This window comes from Folsomia candida, unplaced genomic scaffold (genome assembly GCF_002217175.1).
Source record: "Folsomia candida strain VU population unplaced genomic scaffold, ASM221717v1 Fcan01_Sc006, whole genome shotgun sequence".
In the NCBI taxonomy this organism is placed as follows: Eukaryota; Metazoa; Arthropoda; class Collembola; order Entomobryomorpha; family Isotomidae; genus Folsomia; species Folsomia candida.
The window spans coordinates 1,800,103-1,826,911 of record NW_019091198.1 but is presented as its reverse complement, the minus strand read 5'-3'; the positions used below and the strand labels follow the sequence as shown (position 1 = coordinate 1,826,911).

General features: G+C 37.3%; 1 protein-coding gene and 1 long non-coding RNA gene across 7 annotated transcripts; one reads left to right on the top strand and one right to left on the bottom strand.

Annotated features, from left to right (window-relative positions):
- Nucleotides 1-26,748, top strand: LOC110851493 (protein goliath). 6 transcript variants are annotated; one of them, XM_022099290.2, is made up of 12 exons: nucleotides 1-371; nucleotides 19,720-20,605; nucleotides 20,686-20,846; nucleotides 20,931-20,985; nucleotides 21,060-21,123; nucleotides 21,213-21,345; nucleotides 23,842-23,959; nucleotides 24,055-24,126; nucleotides 24,228-24,310; nucleotides 24,391-24,487; nucleotides 24,567-24,815; nucleotides 24,910-26,748. In XM_022099290.2, the coding sequence occupies exons 2-12, from the start codon at nucleotides 20,414-20,416 to the stop codon at nucleotides 25,330-25,332; spliced, it is 1,647 nt and encodes a 548-aa protein (XP_021954982.1). In that variant the 5' UTR covers nucleotides 1-371; nucleotides 19,720-20,413; the 3' UTR covers nucleotides 25,333-26,748. The 6 variants fall into 6 exon arrangements, with proteins under 6 accessions (XP_021954982.1, XP_035709183.1, XP_021954983.1 ...); XM_035853290.1 differs by lacking the exon at nucleotides 1-371 and adding an exon at nucleotides 2,277-2,295; XM_022099291.2 differs by lacking the exon at nucleotides 1-371 and adding an exon at nucleotides 6,902-7,060.
- On the bottom strand, nucleotides 10,518-11,154 carry LOC118436107. Its single transcript, XR_004835206.1, has 2 exons — nucleotides 10,705-11,154; nucleotides 10,518-10,634 (listed from the first exon to the last, which is right to left on the bottom strand). It is a non-coding gene; the product is annotated as an uncharacterized LOC118436107 (long non-coding RNA).
- Nucleotides 26,749-26,809: the final 61 nt, after the last annotated feature.

Sequence of the window (26,809 nt, the reverse complement as noted above, 5' to 3'; positions counted from 1 at the left end):
GAGAGAGTTCACGGCACAAAACGGCACAAAACGCTGGAGTTTCAGCTCAGTTCTGACTTGGCAATGTGTTTTTTCTCGATTCGCACCATTTATCAGTGGAGCTCCCACTTTTCCTACCGAGCCTCCAAAAAACTGTGTCAGAAATCTTGAACTGTGGTGTCCTGCCACCATCATCAACAAAAGCTTAAAGCACACCGTACCTTCAAACCGAGTAACACGGTGAAAATATCAGTGTGAGACATTACTGACGCAATTTGAGAAACCCGTCCCACTCATTATCGGTTTCAAAAAGGAAAGTAATGAGCCCGATTTGAAAAAAAGAGTCACCTTCATCCTCTCGGAGGGAACAACGCTACCGACCGACTATCCTGGTAAGCTTGACTATTGATCAATAAATATTTACTTGACGTGGTAAAAATAAATGGTAAAAGAACTCTTCACCACCACATCGATGAGTCGATGTGGTGATCCGATGAAGTGGGTGTCCCAGTTAATTACAAGAAATGCTCATTTCCTCGCCAGCACACAAAACAGCGAGTGTGTAAACAAAAGTTCTTTTGCCATTGACTTTGTTTGGTGTAACTCAAACCTATTTGCACACTCTTCCTTCTGCCAGTTGGCTCATTATCTGAACTTGAACCGATGAGCATTGCTAAATTAACAGTATTCTTGATGACAATGAGCCCCATTACTCGAGGAGAAAGTATGTATTGAGTGGCACGTATTTATTTTACTCGTTCCCTTTGACGATTTCATCCCGTTTGAGACATTTGAATATTCATAGTCCTCTAAGTACTTGTTGGTCGTAGGGATCATAGCTTTTATCAGTTTCATTATTTTGGACTTGTGTACACATTGCTACCTGATACCTGTCAGGATCCATTCTATTCACCAACTAAATAAGACGATGATCTCAGACAGACACGTCCAGAATGTCGTAACACGTGTGCAGCTAAGATTACAATGTGAAAAAAGATGCAACCAAGATCACTGTCATTGCCACTGGTTTTATTACATCAAGCAGTTATGTAAGTGAGTGAGTGAGTGAGTGAGTGAGTGAGCGAATGTCTCACATTTTACACAACTATGAAGCATTCTAGTTTGACAAAGCAGATGCAAATTTTGAGCTTGGTTGGGAAGATTAGTAGGCAGGATACAGTAGTAGATTTCATTTCATCTCACCTCCACTCGACAGCCAATACTTTTATCGCATTCCACTTGAAAACACAGCAAAACAAAAACAAGATCATCTTCATCTCTCTAAAGCAGATATGCCAACTGCATAAATCTGGTGTCATCCTTTGTTGATGTTTATGTATAATTTGGATTGACACCAAATAATCCTACACATCTTTCTCGGATCCGATTTAGCCGCTCTCGAACATACATTGTTCTCAGATAAGTGGTGCAAATACCGGTCAGGATAATGGGCCCAACCTGACATATTATTTACGGTTAGCTGGTTTATTCTATACAGTTATAAAATAATGAGCATTGCATTTGATAGGTGAAGCTCGTTTCTGTTGGTCTTGGTGAAACGGAGGAGATTTTAAACAAAAGCTTTTACTGATTTGATGATTCCTCATCCATCCGTTCGTCTCCCATCTTCACAATGGTGCTATTGAGAGATATGGTTTACCTTGCCCGGTAACCTTTTCATGTGTACAGATATGTACATATATGTACATACACAATATCATCCCATCATGATAAATATGATGATACCACAACGCTCAGTCAAACACGCAACGATTTAATATTCTGGACAAACATCAATCACAACACGAATTTGCAATAAGACACAAACATGCATACACAAGTTGGGTGTAGTTGTTGCCGTATGATAAATTACAAAAGTACAAAAATCTGGTAGGTACGCGTATGCACATATTAGGAGGAGGTTTCTGGAAAATATGCTCTGTCTGTATGTATTGAAAGGTAGAATCAAATGTATTGGATCGTAATTATCCCGTGCCTCGGTGGTTGTCATAATTTTCAGTCAAATTTGTGTATAACTAGACTCGTCGGCACACTCTAATAAATTAGTGCCTGAGGAAAGGTTTTAGTCTCAAAGTTTCATTTGCTCCCTCCGACTCCATCGTATTTGAGTCTGCATGGTGGCTAAAGTTTGGTTGAGCTGTGTAGTTATGAAAAGGAGCCAAGTTTATGATGCGAAAAGAACAAGAAGCCAGAGAAGAAGAAGACGAAACTCAATTCCAGACGAAATTTGAAGCAGTCTCATTAAGTTTTCTTGAATAAGGCGACGACTTTGTCTGCTGCTGTTATATAGATTAAGTAAGTTGCGACAAAAAACTTGTGTAGGCTTAAATTCTTTGCTAACTTTATTAAAGTCTGATAGGCTTAAAAAATTAGATTAATTTAATTGATGTATTGTAATATGTAAATTGTGCTGTGAGGATATAATAGGAAAAGTGAAAGGATAAGGGCTCACTTGTAGTATTTGGAGGGGTCCGGATTAGGCCTTTTTTGTCAACGTTTCGACCTCAAAGGGTCTTCTTCAGGACGACGAAGAGGATTGCTTCACATGGTGGTTTGTGGGTAAATGGGGAAAAAAAGAAGGAAAAGAATGAAAAAGTAAAAAAGTATTGTAAGATAGGAGGAAACAACCGTTAAGCGCGTAACGGTTTAGGCTCAGGTACCTCGGGGTCGCCCAGACGCCCGTCGGCAATGCAAACCGCCTTGAGGGTGAAAGAGAAGACTTAAAATTATTTTGGAAGAAAGGAAAAATTAACATTTAAGCCAGGGGGCTTATTAGATTTGAACAGGAAAATAATCTTATTTTCTAAATTTAATCTACTGTTTTCATCGACCGGGGCGTGTAATAATGCAGTAATTTGGATATCATTAGTATTATGGTTTAAAACGAAATGATCAGAGACAGTAGTGTGAGAATCATTACGAATAGATAATAAATGTTCACGAAATCGATCCGAAAGTTTACGACTAGTTTGGCCAATATAAATAGTGTCTGTACATTTTTTGCACGTAATGGCGTAAATTAAGCACGAGCTAACACATGAAAAAGTCGTGTTGATTTTAAAACTGAAATTATTACATTTTAAGATGGGTTGTTGAGTTACAAAGTTACAAGTTTTGCAGCGAGGTCTGAGACAGGGGAAGGTACCAAACTTGGATACCGCATTGGAAGTGGGGTCAGCAATTGGTTTTAATTGAGTTCGGACTAAAAGTTGTTTCAAATTTGGGGCACGGCGATAGCCATACACTGGTTTGTCGAGAAAAGTGGTATTTTTTTTGAGAATTGATTTAAATAAAAATTTAGTTTTATTAATGACGGGATTTACTAAAGGAGAATAACCAACTACAAGGGGCAAAACATTATTTTGGGATTTAACCTTTTGGACAAGTAAAGAAATTCTAGAGATTTCTTTGACTTTACTAAGGGCCTTAAGTAAAAGATTATGTGGATAACCGCGTTTTTGAAAAAAGTGGCACATGGTGGCACTTTGGGAGATAAAATCATCATGATCACTACAAATGCGCTTAAGGCGTAAAAATTCGGAATATGGGATGCTATCAAGCATATGTTTTGGGTGGCAAGAGTCGTATGGAAGGTAAGAATGGGAATCGGTAGGCTTGTAGTAAATTGTGGTACGAAAATGGTCATTGAGAAAAGAAACTTCGACATCAAGAAAAGGCACCGAATTAACGGGATATGGCATTCAAAAAAATGTCAATATTTTCACGAGAGTCAAGGAACAACATAAAAATATCGTCTATAAAGCGTTTATATAGACGGGGTAAGGGGCCAGTATAACTATAAAAAATAATTTTTCTTGGTAAGCAAGAAAGGAACACGCGTAGCTTGGACCGGCTCGAGTACCCATTGCAACACCGGAAATTTGGGAATAAAACTCGGAATTAAAATGGAAGATAGGATGACAGTATATAGCTGATTGACATCGGAAGTGACGAGGAAGATAGGGTTATTAGATGGACTAGTCAAAACAAAATCATTCAGGCAAATTAAAAAATCTGTTGTGTCTTTTAGATAAGAAGGGGTTACGGATACTAAAGGCTGTAGGACTGAGTCGACAAAAGCTGAGATAAGGGATGTGGGACACGAAACTGTGGAAACAATTGGACGACCAGGGTTATCCGGTTTGTGAATTTTAGGTTGTAGATAGAATTGAGAACATCTAGATTTCTCAATTAAACGCTGGGCAAAAACTGGGAGATCACCACTACCAATGAAATTGTTAATCGTTGTGGAGACTAATTTTTGGTAAGAAGGGGTAGGATCATGGTCTAGTTTCAGATAAAATTGAGGGTTATTCAGTTGCGAGAGTGCTTCTGAGACATAAAGGTCACATATCATATTTTTGTAACGTAAACAAGAGGAAAGAAATTTTATGTGAGAAGATAATCGACATTTCTTGAGAAGGAAATTAAAATAGACTTTGGCTAAATTAATGATAGAATGTGGGTAACAATTAATTGAGAGACAGAATTGTCTAAAAATGGAGGACGAGTTGGCCATTGTTCGCAAATTTTGGAAAAAAGGATGCACAGACAAGGGGATATATAATATGTAAATTGTGCTGTGAGGATATAATAGGAAAAGTGAAAGGATAAGGGCTCACTTGTAGTATTTGGAGGGATCCGGATTAGGCCTTTTTTGTCAACGTTTCGACCTCAAAGGGTCTTCTTCAGGACGACGAAGAGGATTGCTTCACATGGTGGTTTGTGGGTAAATGGGGAAAAAAAGAAGGAAAAGAATGAAAAAGTAAAAAAGTATTGTAAGATAGGAGGAAACAACCGTTAAGCGCGTAACGGTTGTTTCCTCCTATGAACTTGTTCTTACCCTTAATGCCTTCCATTTTAATTCCGAGTTTTATTCCCAAATTTCCGGTGTTGCAATGGGTACTCGAGCCGGTCCAAGCTACGCGTGTTCCTTTCTTGCTTACCAAGAAAAATTATTTTTTATAGTTATACTGGCCCCTTACCCCGTCTATATAAACGCTTTATAGACGATATTTTTATGTTGTTCCTTGACTCTCGTGAAAATATTGACATTTTTTTGAATGCCATATCCCGTTAATTCGGTGCCTTTTCTTGATGTCGAAGTTTCTTTTCTCAATGACCATTTTCGTACCACAATTTACTACAAGCCTACCGATTCCCATTCTTACCTTCCATACGACTCTTGCCACCCAAAACATATGCTTGATAGCATCCCATATTCCCAATTTTTACGCCTTAAGCGCATTTGTAGTGATCATGATGATTTTATCTCCCAAAGTGCCACCATGTGCCACTTTTTTCAAAAACGCGGTTATCCACATAATCTTTTACTTAAGGCCCTTAGTAAAGTCAAAGAAATCTCTAGAATTTCTTTACTTGTCCAAAAGGTTAAATCCCAAAATAATGTTTTGCCCCTTGTAGTTGGTTATTCTCCTTTAGTAAATCCCGTCATTAATAAAACTAAATTTTTATTTAAATCAATTCTCAAAAAAAATACCACTTTTCTCGACAAACCAGTGTATGGCTATCGCCGTGCCCCAAATTTGAAACAACTTTTAGTCCGAACTCAATTAAAACCAATTGCTGACCCCACTTCCAATGCGGTATCCAAGTTTGGTACCTTCCCCTGTCTCAGACCTCGCTGCAAAACTTGTAACTTTGTAACTCAACAACCCATCTTAAAATGTAATAATTTCAGTTTTAAAATCAACACGACTTTTTCATGTGTTAGCTCGTGCTTAATTTACGCCATTACGTGCAAAAAATGTACAGACACTATTTATATTGGCCAAACTAGTCGTAAACTTTCGGATCGATTTCGTGAACATTTATTATCTATTCGTAATGATTCTCACACTACTGTCTCTGATCATTTCGTTTTAAACCATAATACTAATGATATCCAAATTACTGCATTATTACACGCCCCGGTCGATGAAAACAGTAGATTAAATTTAGAAAATAAGATTATTTTCCTGTTCAAATCTAATAAGCCCCCTGGCTTAAATGTTAATTTTTCCTTTCTTCCAAAATAATTTTAAGTCTTCTCTTTCACCCTCAAGGCGGTTTGCATTGCCGACGGGCGTCTGGGCGACCCCGAGGTACCTGAGCCTAAACCGTTACGCGCTTAACGGTTGTTTCCTCCTATCTTACAATACTTTTTTACTTTTTCATTCTTTTCCTTCTTTTTTTCCCCATTTACCCACAAACCACCATGTGAAGCAATCCTCTTCGTCGTCCTGAAGAAGACCCTTTGAGGTCGAAACGTTGACAAAAAAGGCCTAATCCGGACCCCTCCAAATACTACAAGTGAGCCCTTATCCTTTCACTTTTCCTATTAATTGATGTATTGGATAATCTCACGAATCTATAAAGCGATCCTTGTACTGCAAGAGAATGGTAACTTGAGAATATGAGCTGATTTCTAGTAGAATTTCGGTTTTAAAAACAACTCTGTCCTTCGTGCTGGAGGACGTGCTCTATTTGACGTGAGTGGAGCATGTTCCAGCGGTGACAGATTGTATCAGATCTGGTCATATCATACGGACGACGCGAGTGATATCGTAAATCTATTTTGGTTCTGTTTGTGTGATAAGTTAAGTTCACGACGTATTATTTTGTGGCGAATCGCCATGAATTTCTAGAACAAGCATTTGCATATTGAATGAGGCAGGAGTTGTGTTCCTTGTGCGTGGAGTGCTATGGGAGCGTAAACCTCATTCTCGTACATATACATCTACGATACGATACATAATATGCAGTCCTCTGCTGCTGCATGGACGACGAAACAAGCTTGGAAACAAGAACTTAAAGCGCAAGGAACTCAAAAGTTGCAATGTGCCACATGTATTATGGAATGGCATAGGTTTGCCATTTTACTTTGCAACCAACCGGCCTCTGGACTACCAATGCTACGCCGTGTGTAGCATTGAATTGCAAATCTCCTCTACGAGCAAACCGATCTATTCATCAATTTTTTGCTGGTTCGATTTCCACTGTTTTCCACTCAAGCCAAATAACCAGCTCTCCACCAACGCTGACTTGACTACATGGGAAGGTAACTCAAGTTAACAAAAAGGCAAACTAGTGTTTCTCCATTCCACATTACATATTTAATCACAAGTCGGCTAGAATGGGTGCATACGTAACTAGAATTCTGCTATACGTGATAGTTGTTCACACTGTCGTTGTAGTATTGCTGGTTGTTGTTGCTTATCCACAATTCAACCCTTTATGACCAATCCTGTCCAGCCAGTCAGTTCAGTTTACATTCTCATGCGAGAAGGAACTGCAGAACCAAGCAACCAAGGTAGAGACCAACCAAATCACTTAATTCCTTTGTTTTGCTGGAAAGAAACTCGACTCGAAAGCAGTTGTTGTGTTTTTGGCTCGCCCATCATTACATGCATACGTACAACACATAATCTTACTGCAGCTTAATTGGTTACGTAAAGAGACCAAGTTGAGGAGAAGGAGAAGAAGTTGTAACAAGTATTTACATACATATGTACATACATACACTGCATTTAATAACGTGATCAACAGTCTGCATGCCCATTACAAAATTCACACACATCTTGGCTTTTTGCCTCCTGGACACCAAGTACTTTTGTGGTGTATGCATTTTTTAAAATCTAAAAGTGAGCTTGCAATGTAACAGTGACACGTGACAGAAAGAAGGAGAAAAACCTGTTATTAGTTATCGCAGTGTTTGTGCTAAAATTTGAGAAAAGAGTTAAATTCATATAAAAATATTTGAACATTTTACTCAAACCGTAAAAAACACACGAAGACAACACGAGGAAACCGAATTGAGGTTGCAGTGTCGTGTTGCTCCGGCAGAATTTAGGTCTTCTTAATAACAAGTAATTGGTTATTGATGGCACTTTAGTTGAGCTTTAATTGGATGATAAATCCTCTGAAATTCATGGACCAAGATCTGCTCAACATTAGACGGCGCAGTTCTACTAATAAATAGCGTACGTACAAGTACAATAACAATGATCAAATTGCAATTCAACAGTACACATCCCTGCTCCAGCGTGTACACACGCACTGTGTTGTGATCATCATAAAGGAACAACATAAACATTTATAAAAAAGCAAACTGCAAACTCCGTACATTCAAAAGCACGAGTAGGTATTAGTACATCTTCGTACTAATAGATAATCCTTCCTGTTCCAAATTTTGGCCTGAAATTAGTGCAGCGTCACAGTTTTGTATTTCCTCTTCCATCCATACAATTACCAATTGAATGCGTCGTGCGTCGTTTCTCTTTTAATTTCATCAATGCGTGAAAGTTAATAATAAAACGTGTTTAATGTGCATGTTTACATGTATTCAATTCTGCTTGTTAGGTTGTGACATTACATGGACCCAGCCCGCAGTTGATAAGATGATCTTTAACCCAGAAATTTTTAACTGGGTGATAAACTGAGCGAAATTGGAATAAACAAACAGACACATGTCTGCCTGACTAGATGCAAATATAAGCTTCCTCTTCTCCTAAGCCCACTATACCGCATCCCATAAAGGGAGAATCCCTGCGTTTTTGCAAAAAGTTCAAATAGTTCAAACCAGAGTTGAAAAATTGTGGGGCGATATATAACACTAAACGCCACGCCCGTCATCCCGAGAGGAAGCTTGCAACTTACTGTGCACATAAAAAAAGTCCAGGCGCAGTATCCACCCGTGAGTAAAAAAAATTCATATCATCTGCAATATTTTGTTTACGAGTTGATGGGTTCATGTAATTGACGCTGTCTGTCTGTCTTACTTCTCCGGCCCGAAACTTTTCATCTAAATGCGAATCAATATAATATTATGGTGAGAGAGTGAGTGAGTGAGAGCCTACTGGGCATTGTGACCCATCATGATTCTCTTATTTTTATTCGTTTTCACTCCCAAACTCCGTATCCACTAATGCGATTAGATATCAATTTAATCATGGGAATTGTGGTGTTTATAATTTGAGCAAGTCGGTTGTTTGTGGCGTTGTTTTCCGTTTTACGATTAATTTCTATTATCCAGAATCTCTGTATTGTAATTCTCGTCTGGCAATAACATGCTCTCGAAATTGATTGCATGAACAAAACTAATATGCTTTACTCGTAAGATTGAGTTTGTAAAGCGGAGCAACTGCTTGTGAAGTATTTGTAATGGAACAGAATCTGGTTCCTTGAAATGGTTTCAATGAATTAAACCACTTTTTCTTGGTGACAATGAGAGAATCATCTCATCGTTACGCTCAAATGAATTTACAGATTACTAATTAATTCCAGAGACAAGTCCAATTAGTGGAATAATGGAAATGGGATGAATTGCATTCTCAGTAATTTTGGGGCATATTTTGAGGATCAATTTAGTTTACTGAGCGATAAAGTTTGGCAAAATTATTATGACAATTTACAAATTGATGTATGTATGTACATAAATAATTTAAATAAACATAAATAAACATAAACATAACATAAATAATACTTGGAGAATGTAATTATTTTTAATAGTCAAAATAACAACTTTTTCGATCAGATCGGATTACGAAATATGTATTCCAAACTTTTCGGTGGAAATATAAGCCTCGTTAAAAACGTAATCCTAGCCAAAGATTATTTTATGTAGACACAATTTTTGTGACGGTATCATTTCCCTCATCAACGTGTTATCTATTAATACCTCTGAAAAGCGACATGCGCCGAGTTTTAGTGAAATTAATTTGGAGCAAGTGGTTATATGCAGACGATGAAGTTTGGAACAAGGTTTAATCAAACATTTGCTATGTTTAGCTGTTTTTAGGCCTCAAGACTGCAACATAATACGCCGTAATTGTTTTACTTTCCATATTCTAAACAATGGCCTGAGAAATTCAGCAAGTTTCCATTTTCGCTTCTAGTAAGTACGACATGAAATACTTAGTGTTATTTCATTTCTAATGAAATTTTGTTGCAGCAATATTACTGCTCAGGGCCTCTTTTCGAAACGGGCATATAATAAAATGAAATGAAATTACAAATGCACAATATACGATGTAATACTTCTCCAAACAAATGTCTGATTTGCTCACTAGTTTCTGCCCTCATCACTTGACGAGGGATACGACGGGCAGAGAGCTATAAAAAGCAGTTTCCCTAATTGCAGATATCATCATAGCTTTTTGTGGTTACTGCAAACAATCTGCAAGCTATTGGAATTGGTCATGTTTTTACAAGGACATCATCGTTGTCTACTTGAACATGAACCTGAAGAGAAATGAAAATTAAGCAAACTATGTAACTCTTGTTGTATTTCACGAGCGTGCAGCTATGATGATGTTCCTCCCAGGAGGTTCTGTGTAGTGCATATCTCGTGCTTACGTATTCGCATATATGTCTACCTGTGTATTAGCAATTTTCCTCGCGTGCACATTCTGGTTAACTGGGGTACCACACTGGAACCAATTCAATCTCATGTATGTCTATTACTCAGATAAAGTGCACTTTGTGCAATCAAATCAAATGAAAACAGAAAGAGGTTACGTACAAAGTTGGACTACTTGGACCACTATATTCCTCCTCAATCCATTAAAATAAAACAATCTGGTTAATTTTGTCACGACGTTATGATGAGGATTCGTTTTGGAGTGGGAGGTTTGCTAAATAACATGGCTTGTTTCATTTACTGACAAGGAGATTCAATTAAATGAACCACAAATGTTTACCGACTTCATAACTTGATGGATCTTGAGTGGTGTCTCGAACACGACACGTTATTTAGCTGTGTCACGTAGACAAAACCAGTAATTAACTGGATATATAAATGCAATCCCACTTGGATTTCCAGTTGACATGCAAAGTTTCTCTCAAGTTGCTGGAGCAATACTTTCCCTGAAAGTAACAGCCTTGGTTTGATGAACAATTTTAATGTCAGTTGAAGTGCTGGAGTCGGCTGCTGGCGTTTGAGTTTTATTTATTTGTATACTGCACAGAAAAGTCAAAAGTTATTTACTTCGTATAAAAGTAGAGGAAAAAATTTAGAACAATTGTGCAGCTCACGACTTTTGGTAGGCCAGAAAAGCAATTGTAAATATAAATACGTACTAATTTGTTTATGAGCATCAGGCAATAAATTGTGACATTTTGTCATTTTGTGGGACAGCCATTTTGCTGGTCATGATGATTGCATTATGTGAAATACAGTACTTGAGTTTGGAATAGTAGTGGTTTTGGAAATTATTTTTGATGGTATTCCATTCAATACTTTTGGAATGACACGTAATTTGCACATGCCCGTTCTAAATATGTAGAATGATCACAGGTTAATCATTTGTACCTACATACAAAAGTTTTACCTTTATTATTTATTTTTAAACATGCATCTTTAAATACAATTAGATGCATTTTTGATGGACTGGTATTCCGCAGCAGATACTTGAAGTTAACATTATGAGAATTGAACACGCATATATCTAGATATCCCATTTACCAATTTAACTCATTTTTTTGCAGTATAATTTGTGGTCAGATGGCTTCTAATGTATGTATCAGTTCCGTCGAATTTAGTTTTCAGTTGTTAGCACAGCTAAGATTCGCTTTGTACATTTCTGCGGTCTCTTTGACTTCCGCTACTCAAGGTAAAGCCAAAAGTAGCTTTAAATCTGCAAAATTTACTGAATCTAGCTCTCAGGATGAGAGAGTAGAACCATCAATTACTTAACATCATCTCGTCGCGTCGTCGTCACTATAGATTTTTCTATTCCCAAAAAGTATTTGTTTTTCAGTTTGACGTCTTCTAACTTATTCACTTTTATGGACCTCCTATGAAAATGTAATTATAATGAAATGAAATAAATACTCAAATACGATGCCAATTTACGTAGGGTTGCCATCCGATCGGATAGGATAGGATAGGATAAAAATAATTTTTATCCGATCGGATAAGTCCACTCTTCGGATAATCCGAGTCGGATAATTTCAGAAATATTATTCTATCCGATATCCGTCGGATATCCGACGGATAGGATAGGATAATCAAATTAATTAGCAAAACAAATACAAAAATTTCAAATAGTATCAACAATTGTCGGGTATTCAATTTACATAAGCTCTTAAAATTATGTCAAGTGCACTGAGCACAGACTGAACTACTAAGGGAGTTGCAGGAATTAGAAGTGATACATATGTATATATTTGACAAACGTCTTTCTATAAGTCTCCACTTTTCTTTATTAGTTTGAATAAGTATGATACGCAGTATGTAGTCAGTTCAATTTATCGTAATGTCAATATTCAAATTAATTACTTTAAAGCACCCGCAGAAATAGATTGATTCTCTAAACAATGGGACAATAACTTTATAAGTATATTACCACAAAGGGAACCGTTTTGTGTCTGGCATGGTAATAATTTTACATCTGCTAACTTTACTAAGATTTGTCTGGAATTACTAATATATATCCATGGATGAAAATGAAATACAATTGGAGATAGAATATTTACTTTACTCTCGCACATACAACGTGTCCAAATTACACTTAACTCGTCATTTTTAAATTATCCGATATCCGTCGGATATCCGACGGACAACATCAGATAATCCGAGTCGGATAATTTGAAAAAATTATCCTATCCGACGGATATCCGAATCGTATTTTTCCTTATCCTATCCGACATTATCCGATCCTATCCGATCGGATAGGATAATCTCGGATAAAAACGGCAACCCTAAATTTACGATAATCCGTGAATAAATTGCTATGTTGAATGTATCGAATTATTAGAACTTCAAGATTTTAGTAATATGCTCAAACTGATGAGGCGACTTTTAGAAGAACAAATTGTCAAACTTTTTCATAGTTCTGAATCTTTTGAGATACACTAACGAGTTCGTATATTTTAAAACTTTTGGTTTTAGAAACATCTCAATTAACGTTAATTGAAGGAAATATCTTGAAGAAGAACAGGTTACACACACATCTCGATTTTTTTTGCAATTTACTTGCTGTAGCACAGCGGATTATATTCAGTATCGACCGTGATGTGTGTGCCTTTATCTGCTTATTTCTTCCTTCCCATAGTTTGCAAGTTGAGGAACCTACCTGAATAAGTACTTTGTATACCAGGAAAATCACTCTGTTGGATAATAGTAATAACAAGAGTTGAAGAGCTCTCAAAGTCCTTGTGAGCTAACCGCAGTTGGAGCAGAATAAGTCGAATACCGTGAAAGCGAATGGAAGAAAAAGCTTTGAGTAATTCTCAGGAGTTGAATGTAAGCGTGCTCAGCAATAAAATTATGAAACCTTTTTTAAACCCAACGAAACATTTCCTTCGTACGTAACGAGAGAAAGTGTAGAATTTCTTGCCGCATTGTGCTCAATGTAAAGTATATTTGTTCTGGGATTGAATGTCAAATTAATATTTGAAAAATAATAGTCTTCGTAGGCTTAAGGTGCCTAATTCAACGGCAACGTTAAACTTTTTCAAGAAATGTTAAAGGAGATAAAACTCCAAACTTTGTGTAAATGGTTGGGTTGCAATGCTATCTGATGCTGTGATACTCGTTGACCTTTGATAAATGCGAAATTGCTTGAGTTTTGCATTATTACGCAAATATTTGACAAACTTTTGGCAAAAACAGTATTTACTGTAAATTTGATTAGCATCAGGGCAAGGGAAAATTTTAACCTTGTTTCTCCACCGGCTTAAAATTTCTGCAAATATGATTTTAGGGGAACAGCTTTTATGAAGTAATTTTGCTTAACCAAATAAATTTAATGGATGAAAGCATTTTTGTCTGCAATAAACGAGAGGGAACAAGACAATCAAGTAGCGTGACTTGACTTGCCGTCATTTACGGGATCGATACCCACCACTTCTCGCATTATGTTATACGTACGTATACTTCTTGTCGCATGGAGGAAAGTACATATTGCTTTGACTTGACTAGTTAATAGTCACTTTAGCTGCCGTAGGTAGTTTGGGTCTGTTGACTTGGTCATAAATCCATCCAGGGTTGGCCTGGCTGCTATTTATTTGATGCCGAATTCCAACAGTGGCACTAGATTAGGCATTAATGGTTCATGCGTGTGTTTGCTTTGCTGAAGGAGTCAGTTACATTAACGGCTATAACAATTCCACTATCGTTTGGCTGGCTAGATTTACTATTATACTTACATTTGGCAATTTTTTTGCATAACCGACTGAAAACCGAGCAGAATCCAGTAATAACTGCAGCAAACGGGCCACTTCAGACGCTATCGGTCTCGCTCCAGTCGCAAAAGAGGAATAAAGACAGGATTGTAATAAATCGAGACTGATCAAATCTAGAATCTCGCACATTATTGAAAATAAATTTTGTTGGTTCGTTGGTAGTTAAGTAAGTGGATATGACTCTTATTCCCATAAAAGCATTCTACCCCTCAGTCAGTTGTTATTCGCGTCATCTTGGCTATTTTTTGTACACAACCACATCCTGGTACAAATGACCTTTGGAGGATGAGTGAATAAACGAAAGAGTTTAATGACAAACAGTTCACTCATTTTCTCCTAATTGAAACTGGAAACTTTATGGCTTCACTCTGACGAAGAAAATTATGGACAATTTTACATATCTTACGAAATCGAGAAAAGTAGTCATATAAATTATCGCAACGGGTGAGAAGTGAGAATTTGAAAGGAGGAAGGTTGTTGTTTGCAAATTTTGTATGTCTAGCTATTCTTGCACCAAAATCAAGTCGTTGTTTAATAAGTGCTTAGGTATCTTGTCGCCACTTTACTCAGGTGGTGGTCCATGTCTTTGAAATTCACAATTACAGACTAAAGAGCTCACCATGGTGCATAATGGACTTTTGCAAATCCGGACGACCGGAAGACTCCAAAGGCTTTCACTCCTTTACTTTTACTTAGTTTGTATCCTCACATTGTCAAATGTGAGTCTCACATCGTCAGCTCAAAGTCCTTTTCTTGGTTGATACTGCCATGCATTATTGTCCAAATCACTGCGGGTTTATGTAAAAAGATGAAGAAACGCCTAATTGTGCAGAGGCTACCAAAGCAGACCTAATGACTGCGAGAAGACTCACGTGAAGAAAATTGCTCAGAGGTTTGCAATCACTGGTGTTGACACAACTCTTATTCTACAAGATTGAAATCTTACGAGATGAAAGACGTTGTTGGCAGGTAGTTGTGAGGAAATGTCAACATTCAGCGTTTTCCGGCTGTTCGGATGTATGTATGTATAATAAAAATAAAAAAGGACATGTGCCATATGACGATCATAAATTTTTATGAGTTGTCGAATGTGTGCGAAATTTGCACTATTGTATTCGCAGCGACTCAGCGTAGCATAAACCTTAGGGCAGCTTCCTGGATAAGAGAAAGCACAGATATTCCTTAATCGGCAGCCTTGGTCTCATCTTTACCATAGTAGAGAAACGGTAATAGTTGTGCAGCAACTTTGCCAGTTAAGGCAATCAGAGCACAATCGTGTCACTAACCTCTTCCAGTTTCATGATTTTCATCAAACGATTTCCGTGGTGGTCCAAACTGTGTAATTTTTAGGTTGTTTTAGGATGCAATGACCCAATAAATTTGGGAAATAAATGAATGAGTAATCAAACGAACGATGATTATGTAGCAACTGTTGGATTTCGAAACATTAATTTAATAGTTTTAGTTAGTTTTTATCAGGATGAAATATTTTGGGCTTATTATAGTTTATTCTGCTCCACCGGCGGCTACAAGGACTCATTTCTAATCTTTAATCACATCCAAGGCCCATTCATCGGATTTCCTGGTTTTCGGGTGTTCTGTTCCCTATTCAGTGTGGAATCCAACACTAGTAGATACTTACATGCCTTTTGAATTCTGCTGCTTTGATTTTGTCATTAATGTCTATTCTCGTTTTCCAATTTGAGACCTTTTCATTTCTTTGCAATCAGAATCATACATGCATCGACAACTTTTTATTATCTGATGTCCATGTGGGTCGAGGTAAGATTGCGTAGGTTGCTTTCTCCAAGACCTGATTATTGAAGCTATGGAAGCGGAATCAGTACATTTCTTGTACATAAAACTGACAATTTCATCCACATAGTAAAGTTATTGAATTTTTGGTCGAATAGCTTTTCGAAACCTCAAATCGATTCGGTTCTTATTTAGTAAAATGTGTGCAATAAACAACCTCCAGATATTTCTGGGAAACAATGAGTACCTCGTGGAATATAATACCTTACCCACTTTTAATCCCAGTATGTACATATCTATCCATATAATGTTTGTCATGAGGTCACAACGTGACTTGGGGAGATTCTTCGTCAAAAAGCCTTTTTGCAATGTGATGGACACAATAATAATGGGAGGATTACGTATGAATTGCTGACAAAAGTGTCCTGACGACACTCCACTTAATCTTGTTTAAGCAGATTTATCTGTGTGGACATGGACACTGATCTCTTTTCCCGAAACAATTTTAGTTTACTTTTGTACACATTTCTTGATCTTTTTAGGTGATTGCTGTAGAATGTAAATCCTCGTGGAATGCTTCTGAATTGTGTTGTTCGTGCCTAGCGATACAAGTTTATACATATTTATTCCCTGTTGTTGCATAACTCGTGGGAATGTTTTAGCACTTTAAATAAAGAAATTTCACATGGATTTAACTGGCCATGGTTACTTCGAACAACCGATGTTTCCAGTCTAGTTAGTGGGGAATGATTTCACACAAACATTCGGCATCCATGCAGAAATGTACGTACTTGGAACAGTCGAGCCAGTGCAATTGATTGTGTAATGATGTAAAGAAAGGGATCGTTGCCAGCAATGTCATCAACAAAACAAATGGGGTGGACAAATTCAATACCAGCAGGTGACCGTACATCGTTCTTTGTACATGTAATAACTAACCCGAACCAAACAGGTCAAAGACATTCGATCAAATTGTTACATATATTCTCCTGGAACAGGTTGAGTTGCAGAGAGTCCATTATTTTCCTATATTTTGTGTTCTGCATGGAATTTTCACAATCTAAGAAAGAGTAAAGATAGTAGAAAGAAGGGAATAAGAAAGGAGTAAGAACAACATCAGGGGAAACACATTTACGTCATGTGGACTTGTTCTCACAATTTTTTTAACCTGATATTTTATGGCACTCGTGGCAGTGGTGGTCATCTATCCGAAGGAAACGAGGAATACCATCTTCCAGGATGATACTTATGTAGCTGTAGGAAAACCTTACTGTTGGTTATATCCAAACGTTTGTAAATAGTGAAATATTGTGACTTGTAAGGGCCAGTTATGTATAGGAAAACAAGTCGTCATATTGGCTGGCATTATATAATAATGATAATAAAATATGTATGATACTGATCTTATCTCGCTGTATGCGGTACAAAAATGCGTGTTACATAAAATAGCTAAAAATAACATTTATTCATTAAGTAAGCAACATACCTGGGTTTGACATCTCTAAGCAATGGTTTCATAACGATTACATATGCATAAAAATTCTAAATTTTATACCTGATGAACAAATGTCGAGTTTACTCAAAAGCGAGGAATATTTCCCAATAATTAGATATTTCATTACCTGGAAATTTTCGTAAGAAGCTTATGTTATTAAGTACTCGATATAAATACCGATATAAATAGACATTCATCCATAATTCCCGACGCAGCTTCCAGTTTCATCGAGTCCTGTTGAAATTTCACATGGAACATGCTGCGCTCAAGGGCGGAGGACATTGCTAAAAAGTTCTCATAACGGACTTTATGATTTGCTCACTCAATGAAAGTGAGTGCCAGCACAGCAGGCGTGAATTTTGCCATGCTCATGTTGCGCAATCAAAATTAAGGAATTACTGAAGCCAGTCACCTTTTGATTTGCAAACTTATGTCAACGGTGGTTATTACATTCGCATGCACCGCAAATGTCTGTAAGTCGCGTTTGACGTGGTTTGGACTGATGCTGAGTATACTTCAAAGAAAGTTTAAGCTTGACGATGTGATAAGCGCATTGTGATTAGGTGGTAATAGAACCCGTGGTGGTAATTAAGTTCGAATGCTGTTCATTCGATCGACAAATTATCTTTTGCGGTTTTGTTAGTCTATGCCATTTGACTGTTGTGGGTCAGAAAGCAAATTCGGGCTCTTGAATTGCGCAATTGGTCGAGTGTGGTCGGATATCAGGACTTCTATAGTATACATTTTACCCACGTATCAAAACACGGGCATTGCCTCACCTTTCTTCTCTCTTACTCAATAATATCCATCTACTTTGCTTTGATTATAAGTATATATACTTGAATGTCTTTTGACACTGGGGTTTAAGTTTACGTCAGTAAGTACTATTCCACAATTTGCATATAGTTGAACGCTTCCATATTTGTCCATTAAATTTGCTCATTCCACTCATTGTAAATACTCACTCACAATTAGTGGGAGCTTATTAGCTTGCACTTACTTGTGCATATCCTTATCGCGTCCTTGAACGAAAGCTTTCTTGGACATAACATTCACACTGATTATTTGAGTGACATGAAAAAATAATGAGCTGTTTGCATTTCAAATAAAAAAACCTCCAGTGTGCAGTACTCATTTAGCCCGAGTCAGGGACATGGTCCGCCTCTAAATTTTTGTCCGAATTGACGAAACTATTACCACCACGAATTTCACTTCAGAAACTTTGATTGCCAACAATTAGCAATCTGTGTGCCAAATTTCTAGGACTATTTTGAAATTTTAGTGCAAGATACCCTATCCATCTACATGACCCCCACCGGTCAACCACTTGACCAATTTCGCTCATCTACAAACTCGTTGCCTAACTTTGTTCAATATGCGTATGGTAAAAATTTCAGTCCATCAGTTCAGCGGTTTTGCCCCTATCGAGTTCACAGACGGATGGACATGACGGTTCCATAAGGCTTTACTCGGGCTAAAAACCTGCAAAAACAGTATATGTATACTTGCACAGAACTGGTTACGTGTTGTGCATGTCCATTGAATTAACAAGCTTTCATTATTTGCAGTTCTAGTCGGGTTACGTGGTCCATAAAGAGCACAGCTCTCTTTGACGTGTTCATCCCACAATAAAAGTGAAAGTCAAATGAACCAAAGGATACTAATCAATTCATGAAATATGATATTAGCAGACGACTCGTATTATATTATTTCATATTTAGTAATGAATTTGCAATTCGTACCACATCCTCTGCAGTGTGGTCTCCTGAGGGAACCAGTATAATCCAGTAATTATCCAGCTTAAAACATGCATTGCACATGTTTCATTGTTAAAATGTGAGTTGTCTATATTCGTAGTTTCCGAATTTGCTCAGTGGAAAATTGTGTTGCATTAAAAATGGACTAAACATTGTATTTCTGCTTTGTTCATTACTAAAGAATTTGTCACGAGCCACATTTTGCTCGATTGTAAGTCATCACTTGAATTTCATAAATCAAATTACGTATCAGGGTTGATCATGACTTTATTCATTGCAACAAATTTATATTTTATGAGTTATTAAAAACATCTGAGTAGGTAACAATCGTACACATGTACATGTTTGGATGAATTAATTTGCAATAAAAAATGTATCCATTAAATAACATATACAGAATGCTATTTAAAGTAATAAAGGTTTATGCTGAGAACATTATACAATTATTGTAACGCAACAACACACGTCCTGTCAAAACAACGCATTGATTTACTAATCCCACTCCATTTACTTGTTCTGTACTAGATTTTGGTCACCAACGCCTGAACCAGCAACCAAGAAACATAACGGACTTAGTTTCCTCTTTCTGGAACGAGTTCTGAAACCGTGGTCACCTGCGCAAGAAGATTTTCAGGTAGTGCCAATTTCATTCCACTCGGGATTTTCTTGCTGAATACACACACACACAAGCTAAACCCCAACGACTACAGCTTCGAAACGGAGCGAAGCATCAAACAAACAAAGTTCACAGTTTCGGAGCAACTCTTATCCCCTTACTTGCTCATCTTTCAAACTTATGCGATCAGTCCCAAGTTGACAAGCGGATCAGCATCACGAAGTCTCCTGAAGTCACGCCGTTGTCCTGAGAATCTTTCACTCCGAATCACTATAAACTGATTGATATTGAGTGGTGGTGTTACCCTCAGTTGTGAAATCCCAGTGATTCGAAGTTCAAATTTTGAACTATAACTAAGAGAATAAACTTCAAGTATTTCAAACATACTCGAGCTCCCCAGTTCAATCAAATACCATGAAATTCTCCTCTCAACTTTTCCAATATTCGTATCCAGTAATTCTCATCGGCAGCTCTGGGGATTCCATTGCTTGAGACGCCTGGCAAATCAGAGACCAAATATCACCTGAAATACATATATCTGAAGTCAAGTATTACTTCGTGTGACCTTCATCATTAAATCCTTTATCCGCGCCCAGTATCAAGATGGAAGTTACTCAAAAGATATTGAAAACAGTCATTATTTTGTTTATGTTGCAACACGATGTGGAATCTGTTGTAGCGTCCGAGTGGTCGTTGGCAGGTCCGGCGGATGAGTATGTGATGGCCGTGATAAATATTACCTATATTAATCCTTTAACTGGAAAGCAGAAGCACCCAGAGTATCAAGGAGCTGAGGTTAGTGATTGCATTTTCATGAAAAATTTTACGGGTATAATCTCACTCTAATATATTTCGCAATTATTGCTTTCTTTTAGATCGGAAAGTTTGGAATGGGGAAAGTCGGTCCGGCCGTTGGCACTGTGGTGCATGTGAGATCTAGACGGACTGCGGATGGCAAAGTCAACCACTACGGATGTGAGCCTTTAGATGGTCCTTTTCCAGATCGACCATGGATCGCTCTGATAAAGAGGGGAAAGTAAGACTCGGTCTTTGATCATCTTTTTGCTAGTTATCTTCCGTGTCTCTTGTGTGCAATGAATTTTTTATTAAATAATTACAGTTGTAACTTTGACCGAAAATTAGAAAATGCTCAAGCTCGCAACGCTGTTGCAATGGTAAGAATTTTTTCACATCTTGTGACTTGCAGAAAAAATGCAATTTAATTTATGAACGTGTATTTTGCAAATAGCTTGTCTACGATCTTGAGGATAGAGACACATTAGAGAAAATGGGTTTGAGCAACTGCAGAAATTGTAAGTTTTTTCGCCGGGGTTGATTTTCTTTGATTTGATTTTTATGGCTCCATAAAAAAACTCCATAATACCACTCTTGAAAATTTCAGGCAGTATTCCTGGAGTTTTTACCTACAAGAGAATTGGAGAGGAAATCGCAAATGTCAGTGACAGCGGAATCCTGGTGGAGATGATTATTACCGTCGGAGAAACCTGTACTCGTCCTTATAGCGGTATTAATCGGTAAGTAAAGTAATCCGGTGAAATTTGCCGAAATGTCATCCTCCCATTTCCCCCCTGGTCCATGATGAGCATAATAAATTACAAGGGAAACTTGTACCATCCAAGAAATCACAGCTACAATAACTTCAAAACTTCTTACGTTCATGATTTCAGAGTTATCAGAATTTATCAACTTTTTTTCCTATCACACAATGATGAATAAGTGATTAGACGGGGCACACACCTAAAGTGGACCACTTGATGGTTTTCTACCTAGCAAGTGCTGAATCTTGCTTTCTCGGAACAGAGCAGAGATGTGAGAATAAGTTGAAAAGTTAGGTTACCTTGTTTCACCACAAGTTATTATTTAGCTGACACAACTTTCCTCCATTTCTCAAAGTTTATTTATTACCCAATTCTTCAAGTTTCACCGTATGTAATGTATAAACAAACAAGCAGCCAAATAAGGGTTGTTAATTTCCTTTTTAGAATTATGAAATTATGTCCCTAGGCAAATTTAGATGGTTTCTGCTTCCAGGACTTGTTTGCTAACTACTTACTCTCCACAAAAAGTTATATAAAAAAAATCATTGTTTCTTTAAACTTTAGTTTACATAGTGGTGTAACGCTATCGCAATCATAATAATAATTAAACATTTGCACTCATTCTCTGCACCAAAATTTATTACTTGCTAAACAAGATTGATCTATGTACATCCTTATTAAACCGATTTAATTGTGGGAAGTCGTGGGAAGTGAGTGTTCCTGAGCAAGGACTGACCTAGACCTCTAGAGATTACAAAAGATGATACGTGTCTGTAAAACGCAAATAACAATTCGGATGCGGTTTTCCTTGACTCATGGGTTCTTTTATGTTGATTGTTAGGAAATAAAACTCGTTATATCGTAATATTGGTGAAAGAATTCGTTCCTCCAATGATAATAATTCATCCTTAAATTTATCTCTTTATGCATCAAAGCCTGGGCAATAGTTGATCTTTTCGCTGGAAGATTAGTGATTTTGTGCTACAAGGCATTCCATCATTTCAGAGAACATTTCATTGATTCCCATGAATCTCGAGTTTTTTGCTTCTACTTGTGCACAATTGTGTGTCTCGCCCGATTGGGGAAAGAATAAACGATACAAATTTCTGCAGTTTATTATCCTTTGTTCGAAAATTCGCTTTTAAGTTCAACAAATTTGATTGTTCTTTTCTCCCATGATTTTAACTTCCCAATAATAACTTGATTTGCAGAAACACGCACTAAACTTCTCAGACAGCACTTCAAAGTGTCCTATTAATTAGGCTCATTCTACTGTAAAACAATGCATTCTATTAATACCGACTCACTTTTCATCGCTTCTTACAATTTGCTTAGCATTGATCATACCCCACAATATTTATGGACATCCCTTGGTCCTTTGTGCTGCTATGCTGCAGTGCAGTAGTAAAATATAGTCATAAAGTCAACCCGACTCCCAAAAGTCCAGTATATACTTTGCCAAAACGCATGCCTTACATAACCACCAGCACAGTCTGACCTGTTCGGGTTGCAGTAGTCGCAGCTTACATATTATTATTGCTCACTGACGGGTGTCGTGTCGTCCTTTGTCATCTCTTCCATTATGATTGCTTGGAAATACAAATTGTGACACGAAACCAGTCCCGACTTGTGCGGATGGAAGAGTATATTACGGCCTAAATTCTTTGTTATTTGATGTACGTTTTAATAGCAAGTTGAAACCGAAGAACGCACGTAGTAATATTGCCACCGGTTGTGCACGTTGTGGTCTGACCCGGTTTCTTCCCCTCTCCATATGTTGTTTGCTTCCTGCTCCTCCTGCTATACCCACACACATAAATTTAATTGTGCGACATGAGTCAAAGTCAACACCATAATCATCAACAACACCAAAAAGTGTGTTATATGCCTCACATGGAGAAAGATGTTGATGATCCTCTGCATATATTCGTCATCGGATCGGTTTGTTTTGGATACCAACCAACTTTAGTTTAGTTTGTGAGTGGCAAGTCTCACTCACACGCTCAGTCTGGTGAAAGCAACTTACTCGTGTGGTGGTCATGCTGCCCTTTTCCCTGTAGTCAATAGTTACAGTAGTCAGTCAGTCAGTCAGGTGGATTTTCAGATAATATTCTCTTGCCATCGATTGATTTGGTCGTGAGAATTGTCGACTTACTTACTCCACCGGTGTAACTGCTCTAACATGGCCAGGGGGTGTAGTGGTGGGGCCGGAAATGAGGGGTTTTACCACCCAGGACACGGTCGTTGGACGTTTCGCTGTAAAAATGTGAAAGTTCCACGAGGGTTTAGTAAATGCAATAATTGCATCAGCAACGGCTCAGAACTGTCGACATGTACTTATGGCACTAACGGGGATGGAACATGTGCCTTGAGTGGGCTTAGCGAGTCAGTCTCAGAAAATCCGTTTTATTTACTGTGTTACATGACACACATGAAGGAAATCTCATTAATTTGAACTTTGTTTAATTTCAGTACATCCGTTCTCTTTGTGTCAATCTCCTTCATCGTTCTGATGATCATTTCGCTCGCGTGGCTAGTCTTTTACTATGTGCAACGGTTCCGATATTTGCATGCGAAGGATCGCCTCGCTGTAAGTTATCCTTTTTTTATTTTTTACCCTATCGATTTTTTAACGTGTTGACTGGGATGGTGTGTTACTACTTTATGTATAATTTACCTTTGCAGCAACGCTTGTGCAATGCGGCGAAGAAGGCTTTAGCGAAAATTCCTACAAGAAACGTAAAACTCACGGACAAGGTCAGTTTGATTACGAGCATAGTTTCTACGTGCGAAATCATATAAGAGCTACCAAATCAATACTTATTATGTCGTTCTGAATGGCTGGTTCCTTGTTGTAGGAAATTGCTGGCGAGGCAGAATGTTGTGCTGTGTGTATTGAATTTTACGCGTCTGGTGATGTGCTAAGAACTCTTCCGTGCCGGTATGGAAAATAAATAATAAGCACCGTGTTGCGATTACGATGTTGATAAAGGTAATGAAACGTTATATAAATTATTGTAGACATGAATTCCACAAAGGCTGTGTCGACCCTTGGTTGCTAGAACATCGTACGTGTCCTATGTGCAAGATGGACATTCTCAAATATTATGGTTTTATTGTAAGCTTGGACTTATCGTGTGTTTGATGTTTATATATTGACAAATAGGATATGTAACTGGACAACTTTTGTACTTTAGTTCACGGGAAGTCAAGAATCCATTCTTCATTTAGACCTTGAAGATGGCAATCTTAATTCGTCGGATTCTCGCGACACGGACACGCCAACTCATAACCATCAAACTCATCAAGTTCGTTACGCCGAGCCGGCTGATACTCGAAACATGAGTGATAATCCACAGTCATCAAACTCGTCGTGCCCTAGTCGTCAGCAGCAACAGAACCAAACAGGTGATGCGGCTATTAGAAAACCTTCCTTGATTTCTTTGGTAAGTGTACATGCATACATAAATATACAAAAAAGCTCATTGGAAACAGACCATATTTTTCTTGCTTATTTCAAATTCTACATTTTAATTAAAGACGGTCGTAGCTACCGAGTGCGACGGACCAATCTCCCCGATCTCTGGGAAAAGCGGGTATGCATATGACTGCAAATGCAGATGTTTGTGCGACAAAGCAACATCCACAAGGCTTTCCGATGTTCAGCACCCGGTATGTTACGTTCATGAAGAAGCTGAAATCGAAAGCCACCACAGTTTGGAAGATTCTTCTTCAGAAATGAGTGGAGTAGCTGCTTCCCACCAACCCCTCATTCACAGAGAAGACTCAGGTCTTGCTCATCAAATTAATGCAAATCCTCATCACCAAGTCGATTCAAACTACAAGTCTCTGTCAACAAACAGTGGGGAAGAATTGCATCATCCAGACTTTATTGCTGCCGACTCTCAAAATTCTGCAAGCCCGGATGAAATGACCACCCCTCCTCCAACCGCTACGCCATAGTACCTAATTAATCAGACGGCGATACTCATCAGTAGAGTTGATTGAGTTATCGACATAACAAAAAAATCCAAGTATATGCATAGTTTAGTCACCACCTGTTAATTATTTTTCCCAGCTAGTTTTGTAATTCGTGGTACATGCTATTTTAAATTTTCTGTTAAAAGTTGTACACGCTACCTGAGAGTCGCTAGAAAAAGTCATAAATATCTAAACTTTACAAATCATTATTGATTCACAAGTTTTAAATACTAGAGCTTGATGTTACACACGAATTTTCGTTAAATGAGTCATTTTCGCTGTAATATAAATGTTGTTATCATCATAATCATAATCATTATCAACGTAATGTCTTATATATCGTACATATATATTTAAATATTTAACGTAAATTTAGAAAAGTCAATTTTTACACGTACGCAATTAACAATATTAATTTCGTCGTAAAAAAAATCATTATTTGTACATATGTAGTTGCTCGTCAACCTTAAAATCATCAAATATTGCTGTGATGTTAAATTTCAGAGTGAGGCTTCATTCGCAGTGAATAACAAAGTATCCGCAACATAACCCATCTAAATGTTTTAAGCAGCTATTATATTAGTCAATATTAATTATGATTTTCTCTCAATAGAGTACTTATTACAACAAAAGCATACATGTGTAGAGCACCTTTTCTCCCGTAATTTCAATCTTCAGTCTAAATGTAGCCGTAGCGTGTATCCGAAATCCGAATGGGTTTTTGTACTGTTTAACAACTTAAAATCTTTTAGCATTCCAAGAAATGAAGGAACGCTAACCGATTCAGTTTTACAAATTTTGCAGTGAAACTTGCTCAAATTCCGGAAGATGCACACTGGATACAGTACACGCATGGATCGTTTATCATTTTTATTATTACTACTACACTATTGTTATTATTTCTCAATTTTTTGTACGCTTATTTTGTTATTGAGTTGATCTAACCTTTAAAATATCGATATATTTTACTTTGTCTGCGAATTATTATTTGCAAATGCGCATATATCTAAATACTACATTCCAGTTTTATTATTTTGCTACAGCCTTTTACAATTTGTTCTGAATGTGTTTGATTTAAAATTCAAATTGAAACTGTCCAGCTTTTTCTCACCTAACTTATATGTGTGCCTATCAGAGATGTCTTTTAGATTATCGAATCAATAGCCTATATATCTATATATGTATCTATATATCAACATAGCAAATCGTGGCCATATTTAAAACTCTGTTAATTCTCTTCATGATTAAATGAGTGTTATGCGAAATGAAAAAAAATGATCATTGGTTATATATTTATGAAATGATGTTGTTTAGCTAGTCAAGATTGACAGTTGTGTAACTTTTACGTTAACTGTTTGCAAATTACAATGCAAATAAAACCATTTATGGGACTCTTAATGCTTGTTGTCTATGCTGATTGCACAAATACAATAAGAATGGATGTTATATTTTCAAAACT

Excerpts from the sequence above, each read along its gene's own strand:
- LOC110851493 (XM_022099290.2), top strand. The coding sequence starts at position 20,414 with ATGGAAGTTACTCAAAAGATATTGAAAACAGTCATTATTTTGTTTATG. Across the intron at positions 20,847-20,930 it reads GCTCTGATAAAGAGGGGAAA|TTGTAACTTTGACCGAAAAT; the intron begins GTAAGACTCGGT and ends AAATAATTACAG. Across the intron at positions 21,346-23,841 it reads CCTTATAGCGGTATTAATCG|TACATCCGTTCTCTTTGTGT; the intron begins GTAAGTAAAGTA and ends GTTTAATTTCAG.